This window comes from Mugil cephalus, chromosome 4, assembly GCF_022458985.1.
Source record: "Mugil cephalus isolate CIBA_MC_2020 chromosome 4, CIBA_Mcephalus_1.1, whole genome shotgun sequence".
Taxonomy (NCBI): Eukaryota; Metazoa; Chordata; class Actinopteri; order Mugiliformes; family Mugilidae; genus Mugil; species Mugil cephalus.
In genome coordinates this window covers 26,499,930-26,526,456 of record NC_061773.1, presented here as the reverse complement: position 1 = coordinate 26,526,456, position 26,527 = coordinate 26,499,930, and the positions used below count along the sequence as shown (strand labels likewise).

At 37.6% G+C, this 26,527-nt stretch overlaps 1 protein-coding gene across 7 annotated transcripts in view; it reads right to left on the bottom strand.

The window, feature by feature from the left end:
• LOC125006971 (CD276 antigen homolog) overlaps positions 1-26,527 on the bottom strand; it is a 62,198-nt gene that overhangs the window by 15,003 nt on the left and 20,668 nt on the right. For 3 of the 7 annotated variants that reach the window (XM_047583513.1, XM_047583514.1, XM_047583516.1), the window contains exons 4-10: positions 25,866-25,896; positions 24,992-25,270; positions 22,365-22,394; positions 21,436-21,531; positions 21,198-21,260; positions 20,304-20,351; positions 18,210-19,758 (exon numbers count right to left, since the gene is read on the bottom strand). The exons of 1 other annotated variant lie outside the window; for it this stretch is intronic. In XM_047583513.1, the coding sequence (XP_047439469.1) occupies positions 19,652-19,758; positions 20,304-20,351; positions 21,198-21,260; positions 21,436-21,531; positions 22,365-22,394; positions 24,992-25,270; positions 25,866-25,896 (654 nt within the window). In that variant the 3' untranslated portion in view covers positions 18,210-19,651. Of the gene's footprint in view, positions 1-17,719; positions 18,126-18,209; positions 19,759-20,303; positions 20,352-21,197; positions 21,261-21,435; positions 21,532-22,364; positions 22,395-24,991; positions 25,271-25,865; positions 25,897-26,527 lie in introns of those variants that run through there. 3 more of the 7 variants (XM_047583515.1, XM_047583517.1, XR_007112625.1) reach the window with 3 other exon arrangements.

The window sequence follows — 26,527 nt, the reverse complement described above, 5'->3', positions numbered from 1 at the left end:
GGTTGATCTCATTTATCCAGGAAGTATAATGTCCTCAGAGACCAGAGGAAGGTTTTTATTGTCCTCTGAGATTATACCACCTGCATGAATTAGATAAATCGGCAACATCAAGAGTCACAATGAGACACAGCAGAATAGAAAAAAAAGAAACCAAGAGACACAACTTCAAACTTCACCAGCACCTCAGTGTTAACAGAGAAACAAACTAGACCTGAACTTTAAAACAATCTCCCGAATAACAAGAAAAGATGAGTCACTGAATAGTTTCAGTGGTCCTCACAAGAATAAAAACAGACTAGAATGAATCAGGTTGGTCCAGCTGTCGACTCTCCTGTCACTTCAGTGGATGAGATTCATTTTCTTTATTTGCATCACCACTAGCTGAAGGAAAGAAAATAAACATATTAAGTATACAAGGATGAGTGGTGAAAGTCTTCAAGATAGAAACAGCTGAAGGTGTTTTAGTGTGAGAAATGAAATAAATGATGTTGTTCTGATCCACTCCTCTTGTTCATACTTCCTCCTGTGATAGTGGTCAAAAGCCACAATCCTCATTGTGAACTAAACCAGATTGTAAAGTTCAGATGAAGCTTCATCAGTCTCAGTCAGACTCAAATCAAGTGTCTCTCTTCACAAGTTACTGTCACTTTAGAACTTAAAGGAAGAGAAAGACTGAAAGGACATTTGGTTTGATGAAGGAAAAAACTTTGACAAATATCCAGTGGATGAAGTCAGACTGCTGAAAGCCTCACATTAAGTCCAGATAATAGAATGAGGACTGGAGACTGTGTCCTGTCCATGTTAGGATCAGTATGAACAGGAGGAAGGATTACAGCAATCACACACAGGTTCAGTCATCATGAGTGGAAACATGAACACAAGGTTTCATTTCTCACTAAACTACTGTCAAGACTCTGGACACGGAAACAGAGGAAGAAGATGATGTCTGATCAGATTTACTGGTAGAATAACAATTAGTTAAACTTACCATCATATTTTCTTATTTTTAATCTTTGGTACCAGCAACAACCAAGAGCAACCAGAAAAAGAACACTGACAACCACAGCAAAAACAATCCATCTAGTGTATGATTCTGAAAAAGAAGACATAAAGTTAGTGTGACACAGTCAGAGAGAACAGCAGCATGTGTTGATGGTCCTGAAATCTAAACTGTAGCAGTCAGTGCAGATTAAAAGCAGGCTCAGTGATGTCAGCATGGATCTAATGTCCAGTTTCCTCCTGCTTGGGTTCACAGCTAACAGCTTGCTTTAGGTTTTGGTGTCAGTAGTGAGGAGGCTGATGTTGTAGCATCCTCCTCTTTCTGAGATGTGTTGTTCATCAGTATGAAGGAGCTTTGAATCTCTGTCCTGCCTCTCTACTTTAGCCTTTTCCATGTGACTTGTGCTTTTCCTCCTGCTGTGATCCTGAGATGTGAAAACATGTCTGACAGTCTGTCTGGAGGTTTTCTCCACCCTGAGCCCAGGCTGGGATGGACTCTGGACTACATCTCAGAGACATCTTCATCTGATGATGCTTCTATTGATGAGCTTTGTTCACATCAAATATTCTCCACTTAACAAGGTTCATGCTTCACTGAGCAGACTGAGACGTCCAGTAACACCAACATGTTAACATCTGACTCCACGTTCTGCTGCAGCTCTGTTACAACCAAGACTGTCAGGGCTGGAGACAAACTAAGAACAACTGCTCTACTACTGCAGCTACAGTTTAAAGACGCTAACAACTACAATTTATACTCATTTATACTTTCATTTATTGTTATTTACTATGTACAGTGCACAACTCTGCGCAATATATGATAATCATCATCTGTGTAATCCGATACTTCAGTATTCAGTATTTATTCTATTTTATTTTATTATTTATCTTTCATACCCTTCACTCTTTAGTCTTGTTAGTTTTGTGAACTTGTATACTTTAAACTTCCCAGTTTTTCTTATTTGTTCAGTGACTTTTGAACTCAGACCATTTTTTCATTGTAGTATTTATTTGTACTTTTACTTCAGTAAAGATTCAAATCATGACGTGTTTCTTGGTGCTGGGTCAGCAGGAGCCTCTTCAACCTCTGAATACACTTTTAACTCATTAATAAAATATTTACATTCACTCATGTTAATACATAAAAGTTATTCAGAGATTCACATTTAATCCCCAATGATTTACTATAACATAATGTATTAAGTATGAAGTTGAAGGTTGATTTAATGAAGTAATTATTCATATCGAAATAGCAGCAGAACATTAATTATGTTTTTAATGTAAACTTTTGAAAATGAACTAAGATTTCTGTGAAAACATAAATAAATCTGTAAACTCCATCCTGTACAAGCCAGTGGGTGCAGAGCCTGGATAAATCCACCAGGGGGCAGATGACAAGTCTCCTTCTTGTTGTCAGCAGGTTTTTCAGTGAAGTGTTGATGATGTTGGTGGAGCAGAGGTCTCAGAAACTCGTTATAGGCTCAAACTGACTCATTAACTTCACATCAATAAACACAGAGAGTTGTTTCATCTCCAGGAGAACAATCTAAGTTCAGTCTTTTTACACTTTTATATCATTCTATGTTTCATTGTTGTGTTGACGTCTGAGTGTAAATCAGCTGTTTATCTCAGTCTGAGCTACAGTCTTATTCTGGGATCAAACAGCAGCTGTGATTGGTTCAATCAGTCGACTCATTAGAGTTTTGTTACTTTTCACTTTAGTTTCCAGAGTGACTTTGTTTAACTTAAGTTTTTATTTGTTGTGTAGTAGTTGTGGTTTAGTCTTGTGGTGTTAACAACCTTGTAGCTGGAAGTTTTGTGTGAGGTCCAAGTTCAGGAGTTGTGATGTGTTTAAATGATATATTAATCTATATATTGTAATTAAGTCGTATAGAGATTTAATTTTAAATCACGTCTGAGGTAAATGTTGATATTCACAACGGCCTCATCTTTTAAATATGACTTTAACATTTCCTACATTAAATAACCAAACATTCAATAAACACAACTTGTAATTTGAGTTTGATTTGAAGGCAGCGTTAGTTTTTTCTCTCATGGAGGAAACTGACTCTCAGTCTCAGTGAAGAGATGAACCAGTGGCTCCTGATGATGGTTGTGGAGAAACATTTCAACTAAACGTTCTTGTTATGTGTTTGTGTGTGTCTCTCTCTTGCTGTCTCTGCTGTCGTCCTGCAGGTGAGAGGTGGGAGGTTGGCTGCCAGCCTGTGTGAAGAGCTGTGGACTGGCTCATACTCCAGCCAATCAGAGAAGGAGGGACCTTTGAAAAGCTTCTGTTGTGTTGCTCTCTCTCTCTCTGACTTCTTTGTGAGATAGGTAGGTTTGTGATGGGGACTAGGGACCAAGGTAAGACTGGGGTACCCTCTACATCTGCACACGTAGACAGACTATGTTATCGCATTAGGTCATGGGTTGTTGCCACAACTCTATTTTCTTTATGTTCGGATGTTTTTGTAACCAGGACAGTCAGGCCTTTTCTTTTTTTTCCCCACACAGATAAAGTTGAGCTAGGCCTGTTTTGATTGTAATTTGTCTATTTTATTTGGCACTAGCCCCACTGGTCCCTCTCTCCCCCCACATTGTTTGAAACCTATGTCTGTTGTCTATTGTAAATAAATCTCTTTTCTTTAACTGCCTCCCATTATCTCTGAGTTTTTCTTTGTTGATTGTCAGCGTTACTGTTTCCAAATAAATGGAAACGTAACACTGGTCTTTAACCCTCTGGATCCCAAGAACGGCCAAAAACGGCCAAAAACGGCTTGGGATCCAGAGGGTTAAACTTGAAATGTAGCTTCATGAAAGTTTGCTGCTCATTCTTCACACCCTCCAGTAGGTGGCAGTGTTGTCAGTGACTGAAGGAAGAGCCTGTGGCCTGTCAGACATGTTGTATTTTATTGCTGCTGCTGCTGCTGCCCTGAGCTTTAATGTTTGATAATATAAAGTAATGCTGTCAGTGGATTTTATTTTACCTTATTTTATTTTCATTTCGACTCTTATTCCTACGTCTATGTCTGATTCACGTATGTTCTTTGTTATCCTGAGACTCCTGGACAAAATAATTTCCCTGTGGGGATCAATAAAATGATCTTGAATCTTGAATTTACAGACTATTGCACTATTGCAAGGCAAGGATTGTTAATAGTTGAATTTTCATTGAAGAAAAGTATTTCTTTGTTGTTGTTTTTGTTGCTGTCCTGTGAAAAAGGGTTTACATCGAAAATAAACACTGAATTTCCAGTTTATCACTAAGTTTATCACTATATATCTGGAGAGAAGGGAAAATATGATGAATTTTGTTCAGTGTTTCAATAAATATCGAGTCTGGCCCTCAACTTTGTCCTAGTTTTAAATTTTGGCCCACTGTGTATTTGAGTTTGACACCCGCTGTCTAGTGAAGCGACTGTACCATCACGCAGCCACACAATAAGAGACACTCAACGCTGGATTCAGGATCGTAGGCTATTTCTTCCCATTGTGCTTCTCCAGGTGCAACTGTCCCCAGCTGACACTACAGTTCAGGTTGAATCCAGACAGAATTCCACACAGATTGGGAAAATAACATCTGTGTAACAGGAAATGTAGCCCCCAGAGTATCTTCTGCAGTTAATTTACATTTCATGCAAGGATACAAAGGAAGGTTGCATTAGGATACATAAAATTCCATTACATTCTCCAAGAACAGTGTCTACTTGTGTTTGACAATTATTCATTCATTCATTTTCTGTAACCACTTTTCCTCTCCTATCCCAACTGTCATTGGGTGAGAGGACAGTCCATTCTATCACAGGGCTTTTTGACGATTATTTTCATTCAGGGCTGCACACATCTCTGCAGACACTCAGTTAATGCATGGACACCATTACAACCAAACTCATTTTGGAACAGATGATATTACAGTTTGTCCTGCCAGACATTTACTCCCTTGAACAAAAATAACAGCTCTTTCCGATTAATTTCAGTCATATGAAAGAACACGGGAAGGATCTCAGTTGTTCTGGTCTTTGTATATCCACTTTGGGAGTTTTGGGTTGTTTCTCCTAATGAACTTCAGCTTCCCTCCAGTCTCTTAGAACTGGAAACAAAACATCTTCAGATTTCCTTTTTTTGTGGCCACATGAAAGAAGAATTACTCAGATTTTATCCTCCACACCTTGTTGTGACTAGATGCTGCTTCCAAGCACTGCTTCTTCATCTGAAGCAGATTACCAATCTCTTGCTGTGTTCTCTCCGTACTTTTTTTTTGGATTTGTGTGTTAGGATTACCCTGCCATCCCCGCAGCTCTTTAAGTTTTGGTTTGTACGTTTTCATTAAAGACATTTAGTTTCCTGCCTCATTCCTGTGTCCTACATTTGGGTTCAGCTTCACCAGATATCTGTAAGAAGATCAAAGATCTCTGATTATAGTCAAACCAAAGGTCTGATTGTTATCACACTAACAAAAAGCTTTTATTCATATTGAAAGTGATAAAGCTCCTTCCCCGTCACAGCTGCAGAACTGTTGATAAGTTCCAGCAGGATTTCTCCACAAGTGTTGACTGACCTGTTGCTGCTTACACACACACACACACACACACACACACACACACACACACACACACACACACACACACACACACACACACACACACACACCTGGAAACCACAACCCTTCTAAGTGAAAGTGGAGAAATTAAAAGTGCAAGGAGCAGCATGAATGAGTATAAAATAAAATAATCCTTTAATCATCCCACAGTAGGTTTAGGATGACTAGACATGAATACTGGTCAGGACCACAGATCAGAAACAAGCGGGACGAGCAACCCCATCAATAAACTATTGCACGAAATATAATGATGAAACCAGTGCAGTCAGAATTGAACAAAACAGGGTGGTTGTCCACGAACTGAAGGTTTAGAGGTTCGATTCCTGGAATGTGCCACATGCCGAAGTGTCCTTGAGCAAGACCCTGACCCCCCAGTTGCTCCCAGTGCTCCACTGGCACTGGTGTGTGAATGTGTTTGTGCTTGTTTGAGCGAATGGGTGGATGGGTCTGTGACTGTAAAAGCCCTTTGAGTACCAATAGTTAGAAAAGCGCAATATAAAAGCAAGACCATTTACCATTTAAAACTAGAGTGTACAAAAGAACCTAACTATATTAGATAGGTGAGGAGTGCAGCAGGAGGAAGAACATCACGATCCCCTATGTGGCTGGTGTGTTGGAGAAACTGAGGAGAATCTTCAAAAAACACAGCATCCCAGTTTATTTCAACCCCAGCAACACACTTGGGCAGAACTGGTCCACCCCAAAGACAAAACACCCAGACAAAAACAGAGCAATGTAGTGTACGCGGTTCAGTGTAGTGAGGAATGTACAGACTTGTACACTGGAGAAACAAAACAACACATCCACAGACGCATGGTCCAACACAGGAGAGCCAGCTCATCAGAGGACGACTCAGCAGTCCACCTCCACCTGAAGGAAAAAGGACACTCCTTTGAGGACAACAACGTCAAAGTCCTGGCCAGAGAGGACAGATGGTTTGAGAGAGGAGTTAAGAAAGCCATCTATGTCAAAGTGGAAAAACCTTCTTTAAACAGAGGAGGTGGACTGAGATTTAATTTACCATCTATTTATAATTCAGTTTTGACTTCTGTCCCTAAGAAGTTTCAACAACATTCACACCTTGAGACTGGAGACTCCCTCCTTTTTTTGTGGCCACATGAAAGAAGAATTACTCAGATTTTATCCTCCACACCTTGTTGTGACTAGATGCTGTTTCCAAGCACTGCTTCTTCATCTGAAGCAGATTACCAATCTGTTGCTGTGTTCTCTCCGTACTTTTTTTTTTGGATTTGTGTGTTAGGATTACCCTGCCATCCCCGCAGCTCTTTAAGTTTTGGTTTGTACGTTTCCATTAAAGACATTTAGTTTCCTGCCTCATTCCTGTGTCCTGCATTTGGGTTCAGCTTCACCAGATATCTGTAAGAAGATCAAAGATCTCTGATTATAGTCAAACCAAAGGTCTGATTGTTATCACACTAACAAAAAGCTTTTATTCATATTGTAAGTGATAAAGCTGAGGGGGCGAAAAACTCTGCCTCCGTTCCTTCCTCTTCACAGCTGCAGAACTGTTGATAAATTCCAGCAGGATTTCTCCACAAGTGTTGACTTGTTGCTGCTTACACACACACACACACACACACACACACACACACACACACACACACACCTGGAATCCCTTCAAAGTGAAAGTGAGATCAGATCAGAAACAATGAAATAGATCCTGTAAATCCTCTCAACATTTAGACTGTGTTTATGTTGGTTTGGAGCCAAAGCGAACACTGAACCTTCATCCTTCTGTTCACACAGTTCATCTGAGGTCAGAGGCTTCAGCAGCTCATGATGGTTTCCCATAAATTAAATATCAACATACAGTTCATAATTGTACTTGAACTAAATCGTGTGGCAGTGCTTGAACACTCCACTTAACGGATGTAAAAATAAAATGCCTATTCATGTGTATTAGCTAAGTAAGACTGTGTTATCCAGTGTAGTTTACTGCTGCTGCTACGCTAATACTTCATATTCATTAGATGAGGACACAAGTTGGTCATTTTAATATCTGACTGGAGAGAAGCCCAGTCTGTAAACTGTGTACTATTTGTCCGTCTCATTAGTTCCTGTCTCCAAACATCAGTTTTGAATTTTGCCGCATGTCGACAGATGCTTCATCATGTTGGTGATGTTGTCGTCCTTGCTTGAAATTATGGTGCTGCATAAGTTGCACGTTACATTGTTACAGTCCCTTCTAGTGAAGTGAAGCCAGACTTTCTACCGTTTCAGTCTCTCTGCCATTGAGTCTTCATAAGAAGCATGAAGGTTAATAACGGATGAACTGAACCAGTTGGAACCGGTTCTTTTAAAGGGCACAAGCTCCAGGGCTGCGAGCCCTGAAGTCACCGATGCCTGTCCCTAACTGGGATGTTCAAAATCAATGTTGTATTGTGATATATTCCCATATCAATATTTTTACCACCCTTACGTTGAAGCAGATTTAACTCCAGATTTATTAACTCATCGCCACGGCAACAACACTGTTTCTGTTTCACAACATTTAGATCAGAGAAGTTTGAACAAGCTTTAAATTTCTGTGTTTATAATGTTGATAATATTTAGTATAACTCAGTAAAAAAGGACTTGTTTTATTTTCAGGGTTGAATCCTCTCAGTGTCAGTTAGTGGCCATATTATTAGGTACACCTGCACCATTACCATCTAATGTCTCCTCTACCACTGCTGTGTTCATAAACTCTACTACTGTGACGTCTCTAATGTCACTGACTTCTTATCATCAACTACTTCAACTCTGTTCTGGATCAGTTCACATCAGAGTCACATATTTAGTTCCTCCTCTGTTCATCAGAGCTACATGTTGGAACTAAAGCCATTTTAATTCAGTCTCCACAGTTTCGGCCGTTGTTCTAACTCGTCAGTCACAGTGTGAAGGAACAAACAGCTGCTGCATCCAGCTGCAGGGAGGTTCACCGTCAGGACACACAGGAAACCACACAATTATTAGGAGTCCCATGAAAAACAACATATGAGAGTGTCTCATTCATGGCTTCCTTCAGTGAATCAACTATAAACCACAACTGCCCTAGAGACTCACTTCTATCCACCTGGAGGCAGATTCTGTTTTAGACTATGTCCAGTAAGTTATGGACGGTTTAACAGAAGTAGCACAACAAAGACACATGTCTCTGGTTTTAAATATAAAAGAAGAGACGGGAGGAGGACAAACAGCAACTAGACAATAGATTAATAATAAATGCTGACGTACAATGATCTGATCACATTCAAACAACTGATCTGTCACAAAGTTGACTGCTAAGATTTTTAGAAACTAAAGCTGAACACCAGAACCTTCATGGAGACTAGATTTAGAGCAGGACTGTTATATTAGAATGAATTCACTGCTGTACCTAATAAACTGGCCAGTGACTGTATGTTGAACTACTGAGGTCAGAATCAGTGATGTGTTGTGTTGTTTTATCCTGAGTGGAGTTCTTAATAATCTGCTCCACTAATGTATTAATATGGGATGGCCACAATATTAGAAACACCTCAATACAATATTATCTAGTACAACACTAACTTCACTATTAAATACATGTTTACACATTTCTACCAACCTAACAACAAAAATATTTTGTATCATGGGAGAATGGAGTTAAAACAGAACAAACAACAACATAATTCAAAAGGTGTTTAACAAAAGAAAAGAATCTTTTAACTTTAACTTTACACTCCTGTTGAGCCTGGTCATCTGTTTGATCAAGGTTTGTGACTAATGGTTTTGGAAATGAACCTGTGAACACAGAATAAATAAAAACTTGAAAAACAAAAACTTGGAATATAACACTCAAATGTTTAAGTTCATCGTTTCTGATTCTATATATGTGGATCATAATGTGTTTAGATGTAAATAAAAAATCAATATATACCTGAACTGAACCTATCAGCATAGTTTGAATTTGACATATAAATAGAATTTCATCTTATCATTTTTAGAATGAACATTATTTTGGCTAAAAATAAGAATATCATCGGGGACAAAACAAATGATAATAATATTACACAATAAATGCCAGATCAAAGTGCCACAAATTGTTACATACATGAAACTAAACATCAGAAACTGCAGTAGGAGACACTACAGAGCTGTAGAATTAGACTGAAGTACTTTTATGAAGGAGAAAGTGACGACTGAGACGCCTCAATCAATGTCAGAGGATCATTACAGAAACACTGACTGAAACTGGATTCATTAGAATGGAAATAAAGAACATCACTGGTATATATGTAGAAAATATTAATAATGTCTCCATCAGTGATACATGGAGATGTAAAGATCATCTGATTTTAACCTACACAGCTACAACAGCTAAAACCAAAACCTTTATCAATATTAGTGCATCACAAATAAAGTATTGAGAATCATCCAGACGTCAAAAATGTACTTTCTATAGTTTCAGGTCACTTCATTTATATAAAAACTATTTACAAACCTTCTACAGGATTAAAACTGGTACAAACTAAAGAGATGTTGGTGTATAAATGTGTCCAATAATCAGTGATTAGTTTCATCACATCCAGTCAAAGGTATCAGACCGAATGTTGGTAGAGTCTAAGGAACAGGGTAAAATAACGTCTTCATCTTCTGTCACTATCATCTTGGTGACTGGAAGACAAAAACATTTATTGTGTTAATCAGTGTGTTCACATCCAGAGTGATCAGTCAGTAACACAGTTTACATGTTTCATCACCAACATTAATGGGTTTTCTATTAGAATACTGAAAATATTTCACTATTATCATATTTCACTATAGAAATCATACGAGTGTTCAGTTAACAACTGGACAACAGCTTCATTAAATGTTCATCTGGTTTTAATTAACTGGATTCAACTAAACAACTGTCTCGTTGTGTTAACTATTTGCTATGTGAGGTGATTCCACCAGTCACCACTAGATGGCAGATTGTGTTAGAGCGATGTGAAATCTATAGAGCAGCTGAACTCCATGAAACAGACTGATGCCGTCTGGACTTTATTCAGAAGAACAAGGACAAAATATCGATGACAGTCAGTGACAACCAGAGAAACACTGACTGAACGTGGTCTTAACTTGAATCTGTCTTAATCACAGAGCTTCACTTGTAAATAAGAAAGTTTTAAATTCCAGAAATGCTTCTCCATCCCACCTTAAACACACTGATTCATAATGTTAGAAGCTGTTTGATATTAATACCTGCTGAGTTTTCAGCCTGTTACACTTCTCCCAAGGTGGACAGAAAAATCAATGAATGCAGGTGTAACCCCTCCCCTCAGCCCAGGTACAGATGCAGAGTACAGTAATCTTTCTGGGAACCTGTTGGTATGAGGCTCTTCTATCAGATAATCCTCCAGATAAGTTCAACTACACTAACAGGCATTTCTGATCAGATGAGAAACAAAAATGTTTATGCATGGGAGAGAAAGAAGGAGGAAGCTCAGGTTCTCATTCAAGTGTGGTCACATAAGAAAACAATTTAATTAGAATAGAAGTTATGTTTCAAATAAATAATCTTCATATTTAAAACTGAGACAGGCAAAAACAAACATGACTCTGTCATTAAAACTAGTTGACACGCTAAAAGGGTCATCACGTCCTGACTTGATGAACTTCTATGTTAACATCAGCTTCATGTGAATCATGTCAACCCTTTAAACAGAAGCTTTTTATCAAATCTCCACATGGAAAAAAACACTGAACAATGTTGGCTCTGTGTCTGAAACACAATAAATCTGTGTCTCCATCAGCAGAACAGAGAAACATCTGAAAAACTGACATTTTTACTAAATGGAATCATCATCCTTCAAACATCCTGATAACAACGAGTCACTGATGTTACTGAACCTGATCTAAAGAAATCTGCAACTGCATCACAACAATGACAATGTAGCACAATGTGGCTCCTCCTGACATGACAGAGGCTTTAATAAGAGATAAAGGGACGTCCAGGGTTAAAGGCTTAAACATCACCCTGTTTAACTTCAGTTGTCTGCTGCTGTTGTTGAGAGCAGCTTCACCTCCATCCACTGTGAACACAGACAGGACTGGTGACTTCACCTTGGAGGGTTTTAACCTAAAAATCAAAGTGTTTTGTGCTAAAGCTCAGACAGGAAGTGCTTGGGTTCAGGGAGTTGTAGTCTGTTCTAACTTTCCAGGAGGTAACCTTGTGTCGGTATTAAACGTGAGTTCATTCCACTCCGTCTGTCTGCGCCGTTCATTATTTCATTACAACACCACAATAATGACACTAAGAGAGTTGGTAGAAGTGTGGATTTAACTCTAAAACATTTACTTTATTCTCAGGGTTTATTTTAGTAATAAAAAGGTTTGTGGATTTATTTAGGTTAATGTTTATTTAGGGGTAAATATTTTGAAATAAAGACATTGTATAAAGAAACTACAGAAGATTACTCGACAACAATCTGATTAAACTTTCTTTTATTTATTATTATATCATAATAAAGATAGCGGACACATAAATATGATCTGAAATAAACGTTGCACATTTAATTCCCGTAAACAGAGACGCATCTCAGCCGCACCCAGTGTTAAAACACATCAGATTATATCAAACATCTAAACCCTGATCATGTCGATTGAACCAGTAGAAAGAACCAGAAGGATGCTGTCAGTAAAGGGCGTCATATTTTATGGTGGAGGATGATTCTCTTCATTTTAAAATGTATTTTATTTATATTAAAATGGAACCGTTATTCAGACCTACGCACTAAACTAAGAGAACTGATCTTAAACATCCATTAGATTCTCTCACTTTCGTCACCAAACGTTGTTCCAGAGCAGGTCAGGAGACAGAAACACACGAGAGGAAGAAGCTCCATCTCTGTCCAAGTCCTCTGAAGGAGAAACATCGTAACACCAGTTTATTTGTTCAGATATAAGGACTCTTGAGGCCACTCCTCACAGCTCAACCGACGCATCCAGGACACTTTCGATTTCTAGACTTAATGTACAATAAGCAACAAGCCAACACTTCCGGTGAAATCCTTCAGAACAGAAGCTCCGTTATTTCCAGAGAAATAAAGTCGATGACTGAGCACAGAAAGGTGAAAGGACTCAGGTTCAGGCTGATCATGGTGAAGTGAATTCCATCTGGATGAGGAAGCAGACTTCACTCTGGAGTCTTGGAGGCTAAAGTCAGCTGCAGCTCTTCACACTGACTGTTAATGTGGAGAAAAGAGAAAAGAAAACTAGTTCTCAGAATCTGACATATACTATTAATTCCCATTTCCTCTTTCAGTCATTTCTGACTACATCTGACCTGAACCATCAACACAAACCGGAACAAAATGCCCACCATTAAAGGCTAGTTTCCCCAAATTAAAGGAGGTTTCATGTGTGTCTATTAAAGGTCGTCATCTCACCTCCATCCACCACAGCCTGAGAATAAAACCCAGTTAAAGAGAGAAATTCATCTAATAGACAACAACTCTGAGAAACTATCATGAGTTACTGAAGAATCTAACCTCAGATGAACTGTCTGAACAAGAGGATTAACGTTCAGTGTTCACTTTGGCTCCAAACTCCATTTTTTAAAGCTGTCATTGTGGAGCTTGTGGTTTCTAGTAATACATTAAATTCAGTTCTGGGGCTGTTTCTACATCAACTAAATGTTAGAACATGAAGAATGAAGGAAGATTTAGCCTCTGCCTCAGTATAAAGAGATACCAACATGCAGCCTATCAGAGGAGCAGACATTTACACTGAAGAGATGTTATTTGTGCAGGATGAGTAACGCTTCAGACACTCCTTTGTGCCACTACCATCAGACAACAGCAGTGTAAACAGCACACAGCTCTGACCTCGATAAGCCCATTCGTAACATACTTACACTGTCACTTTATCCACAACTGCTGTCTCTTTGTGTACTGTACTTTGATACGGCACTTTTTGTTGCTTGTTGCCTGTTTAATGTTGTTGTCCTATTTAATAAAGTACTATCTTATCTTATAAGGAGCCTTCGTAGCTGCCTTGGTCTTATCAACAGATCAAAAAGCAATAAGGGTTTAAATTATACTTTTAATGTGAATAACATGTGAAAGGCTTGTTCTGCATGACAGCTTTTAACTTCACATCTAACATTCTGACTGTTCTCATAGTTTTTATATCAGTATGATTATAATTAGACCTTTGGTTTGATTATAATCAGTGATGTTTTATTCTTTTCACAGATATTCAACTGTCACCACATCAGGGTTTCTGGTAAAGTTGGACCCAAATGCAGAACACAAGAATGAGGCAGGAGTAGGAAATTAAACGTATTTAACAAAAACTTGCAAACCAAATCTTAAGGCGCTGCAGAGATGGCAGGATAATCCTAAAACACAAACCCTAAAGATACTGGTCAAGACGCAGGTTAAATGAAAGAGGGCAGAGCACACAAGAAGAAACCAATGCAACAATCAAAGTGTGGAACACACAGGAAGTAACACAAGATTACAAACACCAAAGAAGAACTTGGCACAGAGAAGAACAAGTGGAGAGACACCACAACTGGTGGAGTTCACTGTGGATCTGCTTCTGGTTTACTCACGACCAAAAGGTTTTAGTGCGAGTTATGACCTTATGATAAACTTAAGGCTGTGTGGAAACTAAATCCCTCAGACATAAAAACAGTTTATCACCACAGTTCTGTTTTTCTTTAGCAGCTACTTTATCATATTGATGTCAAGGTGATTTATTCAGCCAATGAAGCTCAAAGGTCGTCATAATCTGTACCACACACAATAAACTTTATCTTTATAAAACCGCTGATTCAGAAGAAAGACACACAAGCTCTTCTACAAGCAATAAAGACAAAAAACAGGCAGCAGACACACCCAGATTTCATTCAGGCATTCGGTTACTGCTGTTGTGCTCTGGCACAACTGTGGTGTAAATATATTCTAGTAAGAATATGATGCCTCTCATGGAAGCACCATTTATGTTGGGATTTGAACACTGCTTCCTACAGACGGTGCCGGCCGAGGTTATGCACTATAAATGTCGAGCTCTATTTCACATAGAGGGCGCTATTTACAGTGCACTCAGGTGGGTTATTGGCTTTCAAATTACTAAAATATTAATATCGAAATATTAATCTCTATAAAAATATTAATAGTATTTAAGTGACATAAATTCACCTTGGAGCACCAGAAAGCCAATTTACCAAAATCAGTCTCATAATGGTGGGTCTGCTAATTATTAACACAGAACACGTTTAATAATTAATTTAATAGTCACAAACACTGGTACCTTATTAACAGTAGTAAACCTGAAGGATTTAAGAGATCTACAGCGTAGAGGTTGGCATGTTCACTCTTATACAACATTAATAGATGAGCAAAGTTTCAAAGAAAGTTTATTGGACACATCTGGAAAATGAACAACAAAACATTAAACAAAGGTGAGCTACATACACTGTGTACACATGTGGTTGTGTGTATGTTAATAAGAGTGTATGATTGTGTGTGTGACTGTGAGTCTGTGTGAGGTGTGAAGTGTGACCTCATAGAATGGACAAGATGGAGGATGGTTGTTTTGTCCTGAGACAAAGAGGTTTACAACCAACTGGCTCCAAGACAGCCTGTAAGGCCAACCACATGTGATGTGGGGGGAGGGGAACAAAGGTGTGTCCTTTGTTCACCGCCGAGGTCACCGAAGTCTTCTATGCTTAGTCAAGGTATGTGCCAGGTAAGCTAATGAAGCCCAGTTACATTACCCAGTCACGTGCCAGAAGAAAAGATGGTGGTTAGTGTGCCGATTTGCTGGTCCTGCTGCTGCTGGGTTGCAAAGTCCAATTGTTGTTGTCCTTGTTGAGTGTGTTGGGTTTAAAGGGGTTAATAAGGCCTTCAGCCTATGTATAACCTTGGGAAGAATCAAGAAGAATGTTACTTACGCTATCTCATCATATCAATCGTTGTCTTTCGCTTCGCTACAGCTGCTCACAGACTAGGACACATTACACCCAAATATCTCACATGCTGGAGACCAGATAAAGTTAATCGGCTACACATAGAAACTCACTGACACATGAGAGGCAGTACTCCTCCCCATTGTCTTACGGGCAGAGTCTAGGTAGAATAAGATCACTGTACGTCCCTGAAGTGGGGCTTTTGGTTCTTTTTACGCCTAAGGTGAACTGACCAAAGCCTCAGTGCTGAAATCAATATCTATTCTCTGTGAACCAAATAAATATCCAAAACGTGAGAAGTTGTCATGTGATTTGTGCGTAGGTGAACTACCCTTTCCAAACGGTATAATGATCCTGGGCTGAAGGAGAGGAAAATATCCTCCTTCGACAAGTGAACTACAGCTGTCCTGGCTGTGTAGTTCCAGTTTTGTTGAGGAGGGTCCTTGGTTCTCCTTGAAGAGTCGAATAGTTGTACTGTTTTGTTTGTCTGTTTTGACTTTGTGTCGTGGTAGTTGGTTCTGTCCTTAAATTCCTTGGTAGGCACTTGCGTCGCTACCAAGGTCCAGTCCAGTGGAGGCCTCTGCCTTGTGCAGGCCTCATGGAAGTTGGAGAGAGCTGGGGACAAGTAGCAGCCAGCTCCTCACTAAGAGTCAGAGCGGTAAGAGTAAGAGAGTAAGAGAAAGAGAGAGAGGCATCTCTCCCTTCTATTGGCCTGATGACCTCAGAGGTCTTGGCCATACAGTGAACAATGGGGGTCACACACAGGTTCCACACCTAAGTGTGAAAATGTGAAGGCTGCTGGGAGGTTGAGTCCAAAGGCCTTCTTTTTCTGGGGAACAAAGAGGGCCATGGGGCCTTATCCTCCATTTTGAATGGGCTGAGACCCAACAGTTACTTTCAGTTTGTCTCAGTCTCCCTCAGTCAACAGGAACACCTTCAATAAATAAACCAGTATTCAGCAGTTAATCTGCTTCAGGTGAAGAATCAGTGCTTGGAAACAGCATCTAGTCACAACAGGATGGGAGGAAAAAATCATAGTAATTCTTCTTTCATATGTCCATAAAAGAAAGAAATTTGAACGCATTTAATTTTCAGTTCTAAGAGACTGGTGGGAAGGTGAGATATTAAGTGGAACAATGAAGATGTTTATCACGAGAAAACAATGACCAGAATAACTGACGTATTCACATAACTGAAATTAATCAGAAAGAGCTGTTATTTTTGTTGTGTAGAGGTTAAGTCTGGGAGTCATTTTCACCTGGTGACAAGGTTTTAGTTTTGCTTCAGATACCTGGGTAGGATCTAGCCTGGAAGATCCATATACTGGACCTCATCCTGTGCGAAATAAATGTTGGTGATAGTAATGTTATCCACTCCAGATCATCACTGCAGATCTCATCTCTGTCATGAGAGGGAAAAGGCAACTAAAGCCTCAACTAGAAACAGAGGAAGTTGATGTGTCCAGAGCTGAGGTGACCTCTCCTTCTTAGTCTGGTAGTAGAGAGGGTTCAGAGGAGCTGTCCGGTGCTGAAGTGACCTTTCCTCTCTCCTCTGACAAAGTCGTATCTCATAACCTTACAAACACCATTTGTCTTATATAAGTGAATAGGCTCAAAGACCAACAGCCCTCTACTAAGGAACCTCTTAAATATATTAAACAAAAAATGTATTCACTGACATTAAAGATGCAAATATCGTTGTTTCTTTGTCACTGTAATTGAACTCTTTTACTTCTCTTATTGTGTTTGAGTGGTAAATGTATGAAAACGATCTCTGGGTTTATATTTTTTTTGTCTGAAAGTTTATATCTATGTAATGATCAAATAAGTCAGACCCTTTTATACTATAATACTGTAGAATTGTAATCATGTGTTAAGGCTGAATAAAGTCGTTTAAAAGTGCGATGGGTTCAGAGGAGCTGTCCAGTGCTGAAGTGACCACCGATCCTTTTCCTCTCCAAAGATCAGACATGACTTTAACATCACTGACGAACATGAGTGACTCCTGACAATGAAAAACCCTCCTACTTTAAATTCACACATGTAATCTAAATCTCTGGGAGGAGAAAAGAAATGATTGATGAATGTTTCTTGGCTTCAAAAGCATCTTTAATTAAAAACAACTGCTGCCAGACGGGAATCATCTGAGAGTTTAATCACTTCTATTTCCATCATCACACAAAAACATCCAAAACAGCCACTTTGACATTTTTTTTTTTAAATTTATTGATAGAAATAATTAACCACAGCATGAAACTACATGATAATCAGAAAGTGCATCATTAGTTATTAACATTCAAGCCAGAACAATTAAACAATGAATTAATTAAACTGAATATTTGATCAAGATTCCAAGAAATGATAATTCAATTTCATTCAGCAATTATTGTAAGTCAGTAATTAAGTCAGTAATTGTTTACTAACGACAAAAACCATTTAACTGAACCTCTAAATAAAAAACGTACCTCATATACTCTATATATATGTAAACATGGCAACAACAAGAGCATAGTGTTTCTGTTTGAAATGAGAGACTTATGTATATTCATGACAAGAAGTAACAGGCTGTAAAAAATAATATAAAACAAAGTCACTTCATATTCACCTATAACTGCTGCCAAACAGGAATCATCTGAGAGTTTAATCACTTCTATTTCTATCATCACACACAAACATCCAAAACAGTCACTTTGACATTTTTTAAATTTATTGATAGAAATAATAAAGCACAGCATGAAAATACATGATAATCAGAAAGTGCATCCTTGGTTATTAACATTCAAGCTGGAACAATTAAACAATGAATCAATTAAACGGAATATTTGATCAAGATTCTAAGAAACGATATTTCAATTTTATTCAGCAATTATTGTTTACTAACGACAAAAAATATTTAACTGAACCTCTAAATAAAAAACATACCTCATATACACTATATATATGTAAACATGGCAACAACAAGAGCATAGTGTTTCTGTTTGAAACTGTACATGACAGATTTATGTTAATTCATGAAAAGAAGTAACAGGCTGTAAAATGTTCATCTCCAGAACAACTTACTTCCTCAATGTTTGCCACATTTTTATTTTATTTATTGTTTTTGAATGTATCTTTTTTTGTGGTGTCATTCTTCTCATGTTAACAGTTCACTGTTGTTGTTCTGTTGTTGAACGTGAGGATCAGATTTTAATAATAAAGCTCTTGAATGTTCTGGTTCAGTCTAACTAGTTTTAAGAGAATGGTTAAAGAAGAACAAGATGAATGTTCAGGAACAAGTCAAAGTTCTGACCTTAATAGTAATAATGTTGAAATGTTGTAGCATCAGTTGATGAGAGAAAATCACCAACATCTCAGAACTGAAGTGGTTCTGTTCTGAGGAATGGAATCAAATTGCTCCAAGCTTCTGTAGACACTGATCAGCTGTTACCACAAACATTTAGTTACAATCAACGCACAGTCTCACACTGGAAACAAGGACCCACTGAGATGAAAGACTGGCTCATTTTAGAGAATAAACAACCTTAAGCCTCTAGATCTCAGCTACAGTCTGACTCTCAGCTCTGAATCCTCCTCCAGACTTTCCTGCCTCAGCTCTATGACCCCTTTAAATGAATATACTCAATGAGCCAATCTGACTCTTCACCTCAACTAAACCACAGCATAAAGATCGACATTAATTAAAGTCAACACAGACTGTCCAAGGCCAGATCTGTTGACAAAATCTGTGAGTATGAGAAGAAGAAGAAAAATAACAAGAAAACCCAGGACAAAACCAGTCAAACCCTTATATATTTCATCCCTACAGTCTTATCCAGCTGTCAGTGTGTAGAGAAGGGATGATTTAAATCTCACTGATATTATGTCCTGTGTTTACTATTGATACAGACTCAGATTTATTCATTAATTGTGAGTTTGAAGATTGTCAGACTGTGGGAGTATGTTTAACTTGCTCCAAGTAAAACTGCTCTGTCCAGTGTTTGGAGGATTTTAAGTCTCATTATATTTGACAGAGATGGGATTTTAAGCAAGTTTAAGGAAGTTTATAAAGAACGAAAAAAGATTTTAACCATATGTTTCCAATGAAACTCAACATAATCCCCACAGGAATAAAAGCAGAAATACACAAATCACTCAGGATCTGTCACCATCAGTTTTACCTGATGATAGAACTATAGTCTCCTCTTCATTGTTGATCAGTTCTTTGTCAGATTTCTCTAGTCTGAGTGCTTCATGTTTGTCTGCAGAAAGAAAACACAGAAGGAACACAACATTTATTTGTGTGTCTGACTCAAACACATTTCCTCCACCTCAAAGTGTTTTAGTGTGAGAAATGAAATAAATGATGTTGTTCTGATCCACACCTCTTGTTCATACTTCCTCCTGTGATAGCCTCACATTAAGTCCAGATAATAGAATGAGGACTGGAGATTATTCAGCTCAATCAATCCTCATCTCATCAATATTATGACCTGTGAGTTTTCTATTGATTCAGACTCAGATTCATTCATTAATTGTTCCAGTGAGGTTAAAGAGCGTCAGACTGTGGGAGTATGTTTAACTTGCTCCAACTAAAACTGTTCTGTTCAATGTTTGGAGGATTGTAAGTTTTATTATATTTGACAGAATATGTTTGTGTTTTAGGAAGATTATAGAGAAACTAAAAAGAAGATGTGGTAATTTTCACCAAATGTTTCCACTTAAACTCAACGTAATCTTCACAGGAATAAAAACAGATGAGGAAGAAACACACAAATCACTCAAACCCTGTCGGCATCATTTTTACCTGATGATGGATGTTGAGCTTCGCCAGATTTGTCTGCTTCACGTTTGTCTGCAGAAGAAAACACAATTATTTCACCTTCAGTTTCCTCTGACACAACATTTATTTGTGTGTCTGACTCAAACACATTTCCTCCACCTAAAAGTGTTTTAGTATGAGAAATGAAATAAATGACGTTGTTCTGATCCACTCCTCTTGTTCATACTTCCTCCTGTGATAGTGGTCAAAAGCCACAATCCTCATTGTGAACTAAACCAGATTGTAAAGTTCCGATGAAGCTTCATCAGTCTCAGTCAGACTCAAATCAAGTGTCTCTCTTCACAAGTTACTGTCACTTTAGAACTTAAAGGAAGAGAAAGACTGAAAGGACATTTGGTTTGATGAAGGAGAAAACTTTGACAAATATCCAGTGGATGAAGTCAGACTGCTGAAAGCCTCACATTAAGTCCAGATAATAGAATGAGGACTGGAGACTGTGTCCTGTCCATGTTAGGATCAGTATGAACAGGAGGAAGGATTACAGCAATCACACACAGGTTCAGTCATCATGAGTGGAAACATGAACACAAGGTTTCATTTCTCACTAAACTACTGTCAAGACTCTGGACATGGAAAAAGATGAAGAAGATGATGATGTCTGATGAGATTTACTGGTAGAATAAGAATTACCAAAACAAAAGAGAAAATAAAAAATAAAAACAACAGCACAGTTGTCACAACTTATAAGCCTTTAATTTAACTTAAACTGGTTAAGCTACATTAAGCTCTGACACATAGATCTGACCTAGAAAATGAACTGAAATATGGTAATGTATATGAAATATGTATAAGACCAGATGTTCACACAGTTTTGTTCTGAAACACCAAACTGATTCTCGCATTAAATAACAGACATACTACATGCTTTTAGAGGGTGTTGACCATCATCAGGACCTGAATTTGTTCTTGTTGATAGAGAACCTGCAGGAAGATAGAAAGACAAATAATTAAAGAGACTAAATCCTTCAAATATCAAGTATATACAGAATAAAACATAACTCTCAACATGGGATACAAAATATCATGAATGTGTAAATTTACTTATCTTCATTACAGTTGTTAAAGTTTATTGGTAGAAAGAATTATTTAAACTTACCTTTAGGGTTTCTTTTGAAGTAAAGAACAACAGCAAGAACAATGACGAGAATAACAATGATAACAACAAGAGCAGCAACCACTCCAACAGAGAACCCTGAAATAGAAGACATGAAGTTGATGTAACACAGTCAGAGAGAACAGCAGCATGTGTTGATGGTCCTGAAATCTAAACTGTAGCAATCAGTGCAGATTAAAAGCAGGCTCAGTGATGTCAGCATGGATCTAATGTCCAGTTTCCTCCTGCTTGGGTTCACAGCTAACAGCTTGCTTTAGGTTTTGGTGTCAGTAGTGAGGAGGCTGATGTTGTAGCATCCTCCTCTTTCTGAGACGTGTTGTTCATCAGTATGAAGGAGCTTTGAATCTCTGTCCTGCCTCTCTACTTTAGCCTTTTCCATGTGACTTGTGCTTTTCCTCCTGCTGTGATCCTGAGATGTGAAAACATGTCTGACAGTCTGTCTGGAGGTTTTCTCCACCCTGAGCCCAGGCTGGGATGGACTCTGGACTACATCTCAGAGACATCTTCATCTGATGATGCTTCTATTGGAGTTTTACTGGAGGACGATCAGAAAGGAGCCACATTTCTGACCGTGTCAACAAGAACAGAACATTTTAGAAAAGGTAGAATTTATGGTCGTGGAGTCCGGTAGTTTACAGAGGAGTTGACTCAGTGAGATTTTTGATCATGAATTGTAAATTTAAATGGAAACTGTGCACATTACAAATTAATTGTAATTATTAATTTGAACGAAAAAGCAGCTGATCAGAGATTTAACAGGAGTGGATTTTATTTCATTTTCCCAATAAAACTGGAAACCATTAATGTTTTAAATAATTTAGATGTCAAGAAAATAAAACTCAACAACAAGACAAGAGGTGAATCTAAATCACATAGTTTAGATCTTCAGTAACGTCAGAATCAGGACTCACCTTGGGTAACTGGCTCTGCTGTTGTTTTTTCTAAGATGCAAAACACATGTTAGAGACATTTGTGTGAAATCATCAACTTCTCAATCAGATAAAACTGAATTAAATAAAATAGAGTGTTTCCTGTTTATTACTCAGATATTTTCTGAGCTCTATTTTATGTCCATCTTCTCTTTAAGTAAAAAACTAATTGTGTTTTTCTTCAGTTCTGCTGCAGTGAATGAAGCAGCTGTTAGGAAGCTGCAGTCATTGTGGAGGAAATAAGTTCATCACATTTAACATATTTAGACAAACAAGTATGTGATGCTCTTTGAAACTGGTCTCCAGATAAATGTGTCTATTTGAACAACACCACAAGGAAAATTCTTCTTTTTTAAATCATCTATTGAACAGAAATATCAACAGATGTAATATTCCAGGAACTAAACCTTCTGCACCTTCAGCAGATTTAACTTCTCGTAGGTTTTATGTGTAACTGAGACATTTTCACTCTTCCAGATAAATTCCTCCAGGTTTAAAATGTTTGAAGGTTTTCTGCTCGTCTTAAATTCCTCCACAGCATTTAATGGATTAAATCTGGGCTCCATTTCATCTTTCTGAGCTGTTCCTTGGTGGATTTGTTAGTTTAGGATCATTATTCTGTTCAAAGGTTCACTTCATCTTTCAGACACATGTCCTCACGTTATCTCCAGTCTCTCTTTGATACTGATGCAGAGTTCAGAGTTGAATCAACATTTCCACCTCCAGGCTTCACGCACGCTTTGAGCTTCTTAGACTGAGACTTAGATAGAGTTAGAAACACTGTTAAGAACCACAAGCAAAAAGAAAGATTAAATAAAATAAAATCAACCCCCTAGAGTTCAATGATCAGGATAATTGGTTTTTGACTACTTTTGTTTTTATCTTTATATTTCATCTTGTTTGGTTTCATTCTTTTCAGCCTCACATGTTTGACTTTACCGTTATTTTTTAATTTTGATAAAAACTGTATGAAAACACTGGACCTAAAACCAAACTAAAACTCTAAAGTTAGATTTTATAGTTACATTTTATAACTTGCATATCTTATCAAGAGCTTAAGCACATATTTAGCAGAGAACAAAGTTATTTACAACTATTTACTATTAAAATGCAGGAAATAATTCAGGCATTTTTTTCCACAACTACGTACCATCATTTCCAAAACTTTCAGGTGTCACAATCAGTAATAAGTAATAATGTCTAGAAAAGTAGAAACAGAGACCCAGTGAGAAGCGTCTTGCTGCTACATCGTCTTAAATTGGTCATGTGATTTGGACGCAGCATCGACTCCAGAGGATTAAAACTAAATAAAATATAAGTAATATCTAGTAAACTAAAATAGAAAATAGTGTAAGTATCTGAACAAATGTACAAGAATTAGAGATGGAAGAATATTCAGTAAATACATAGGAATGATAATCAGTCTCCTGAAAAATCTCCAAACACGTCGACTGTTACTGTGAACAAACAACTCGTGTCTTTGACTCATGTGTCCAGAGCTCATTCTTCCAGAGGACCTGGTCTTTGTCTGCATGTTCACTGACTAACTGTAGCTCTGATTCAGTTCTTTTTAGACACCAGAGGCTTTTTGTCCTCCATGCAGGTCAGATTTGTGAATCTCTTTCTGGTTGTAGATGCAGCACTTTGACACCAACAGCTGCAGAGTTACCAGCAGATCATGGGAGGACACTGCTGTACCTAACCTCTGTAAACTGAGCCTTTATGTTTCTATGTATTATGTTATTACCTGGTGCTGTCATTGTTCATATTTAGAGTTAAAGTTTAGTTTTTAGTTTGAATAAAATGATGAAGGACTGAAAGCTCCTTCATGCTGGAGCCTTCATGTTGTTTGTTCTGTGATTCATGTGTGACCTGGTTGATTAAAGTCTCTGTCTAATCTCTAATTGCAGACAATAAGAACTTCAGGATATTTTAGAGACACACGTGGATCCATAGTTCTAAATTTTTATGACATTTTAATAATCAAAATTATTGATTAATTCTTCTGTTTCAAATTTGAAAGACCTTTTTAAAATGTGACTAATTCTCATATTGTTTTCTTCTTCTATAGATGAGATTGTTGTTGAGATCAGCTGTTTCTAAATGTATTTTAGAGTCTGAATGTGACTGATTCCTCCTCTTATTTCATCCTTTGTGTTAATGTTCTTGAAATTATTCATTCATACCATTAAGATTCACCTGGAGGATCATTGTGGAGGATGGAGTTTGTGGTGATGATAAACTGGACTGAATTAAACACTAAAGTGTTTCTGTTATTTAGTCTAGTCACTGACTACGATGTCAAAATAATAGGAACATGTGTCAGTTCAATAGTATTTAAAATGAAAACACAGTTGAATCAACATGTGTCAGTGATTAGAAGCTAAAGCTGAACACCAGAACCTTCATGGAGACTAGATTTAGAGCAGGACTGTTATATTAGAAGGAATTCACTGCTGTACCTAATAAACTGGCCAGTGACTGTATGTTGAACTACTGAGGTCAGAATCAGTGATGTGTTGTGTTGTTTTATCCTGAGTGGAGTTCTTAATAATCTGCTCCATTAATAATGTATTAATATAAAAAAAATATCAGAAATAAACACTCACCTTGCAAAGGTACTTGTATGTTTTGATAAACCTGATGACAGATTTCTTCTTGTGTGGAAACACAGCGATAGACATCAGATTTTTTCACAGTAGTTTTTAGGATAATGTTGTATTTGCCTTCACTCTCTGTGACTTGTGGCTCTTCAGCAGTAACTGTGTTGTTGTCACTGTCCAACCACTGGACTTTAGGTTTTGGAAAAGCACCTTGAACTTTACACTGCAGAAGAGCCTGGTCACTTGTTCCTGGAAGAATTGTGACAGATGGTTCTGGAGACGAACCTGTGAACACAAAATAAACAACAGCTTGAAAAAAGACCATAACTTAGAAAACTAAAATGTTTTGGTTCCCCCTTTCTGATTTTATATATGTGGATCATAATCTCCTAAAAATAAGAACAACATATTATATCACCAATGACAGAATAAATATTATTAAACAACAAATGCCATATGACAGCACCACTTTCTTGGACATAGAAAGAACATAAATCTGTCTCTACCAACTCATCCCTGTATTACTTCATGTCCTTTTCTCACCAAAATGTTTTTATTTATAATCATCATGATTGTCATTATATATCTTCAGCCTCCTTAACCTTCAAACTTTGATTAATTAATTTGTTCTTTTTTTTTCAACCTTTTGGTTAGCTACTTAAAACCTGATGCAATATGTAAACACGTTTTGCACCCTTAACATATTTACTATTATACCTCACTTCATTTATATAAAAACTATTTACAAACCTTCTACAGGATTAAAACTGGTACAAACTAAAGAGATGTTGGTGTATAAATGTGTCCAATAATCAGTGATTAGTTTCATCACATCCAGGTGAGATCATTCATCAGTGACGTCATCAGAATCAGGTCTTACCTGGTTTATTTTCCTTCGTTCTGTCTTTTAACCTTTTAAGGTGCGGAGGTTGGATGCGACCCGATATTTAAAAGTAAAAATTAATAATTAAACATACTGTATATTTACATGTTGACCGGAGACGTCCGTCCAGACATATTATAGCTCGTTAGAAAGCTGAGATGATCGTTTTTACGACACATTCACAAACCTCCACGAACGATTTACAATAGAAACGTGACCGCGTTTTACTTTACGGCAGTAAATAGTTAGCAACTCTTTTGTTAACTTTGTTCGCCGCAGATAAAAAGCTTATAAAGGTCGAAAAACAAACATTTATTCACAAACTGTGGCTCGTTTTATGCAACAAAATTCAAATCATTGAATTAATTTCGTCTCAGTTCAAGTGCAACAAAAATAACGTAAATAAAAGTGAATTAATTCCGATGTTAAGTTTTATCGCAGCAACACAAACTTTAAAAACTACAATTTACCGCTTTTTTTAAAGCATTGACCAAATATTTGACCAATGAGGTTCAGTATCTCTGAAATACGGGAACGCCCACCAACAAAACGAACCAATCATTATCTTTTTACGAAGCAAAAAAACGAGATTAACGGATTTTTAACCCCATCAGCCAATCAGAAGAGAGCATCACAAATTACGTTTGATTGAGAGCTAG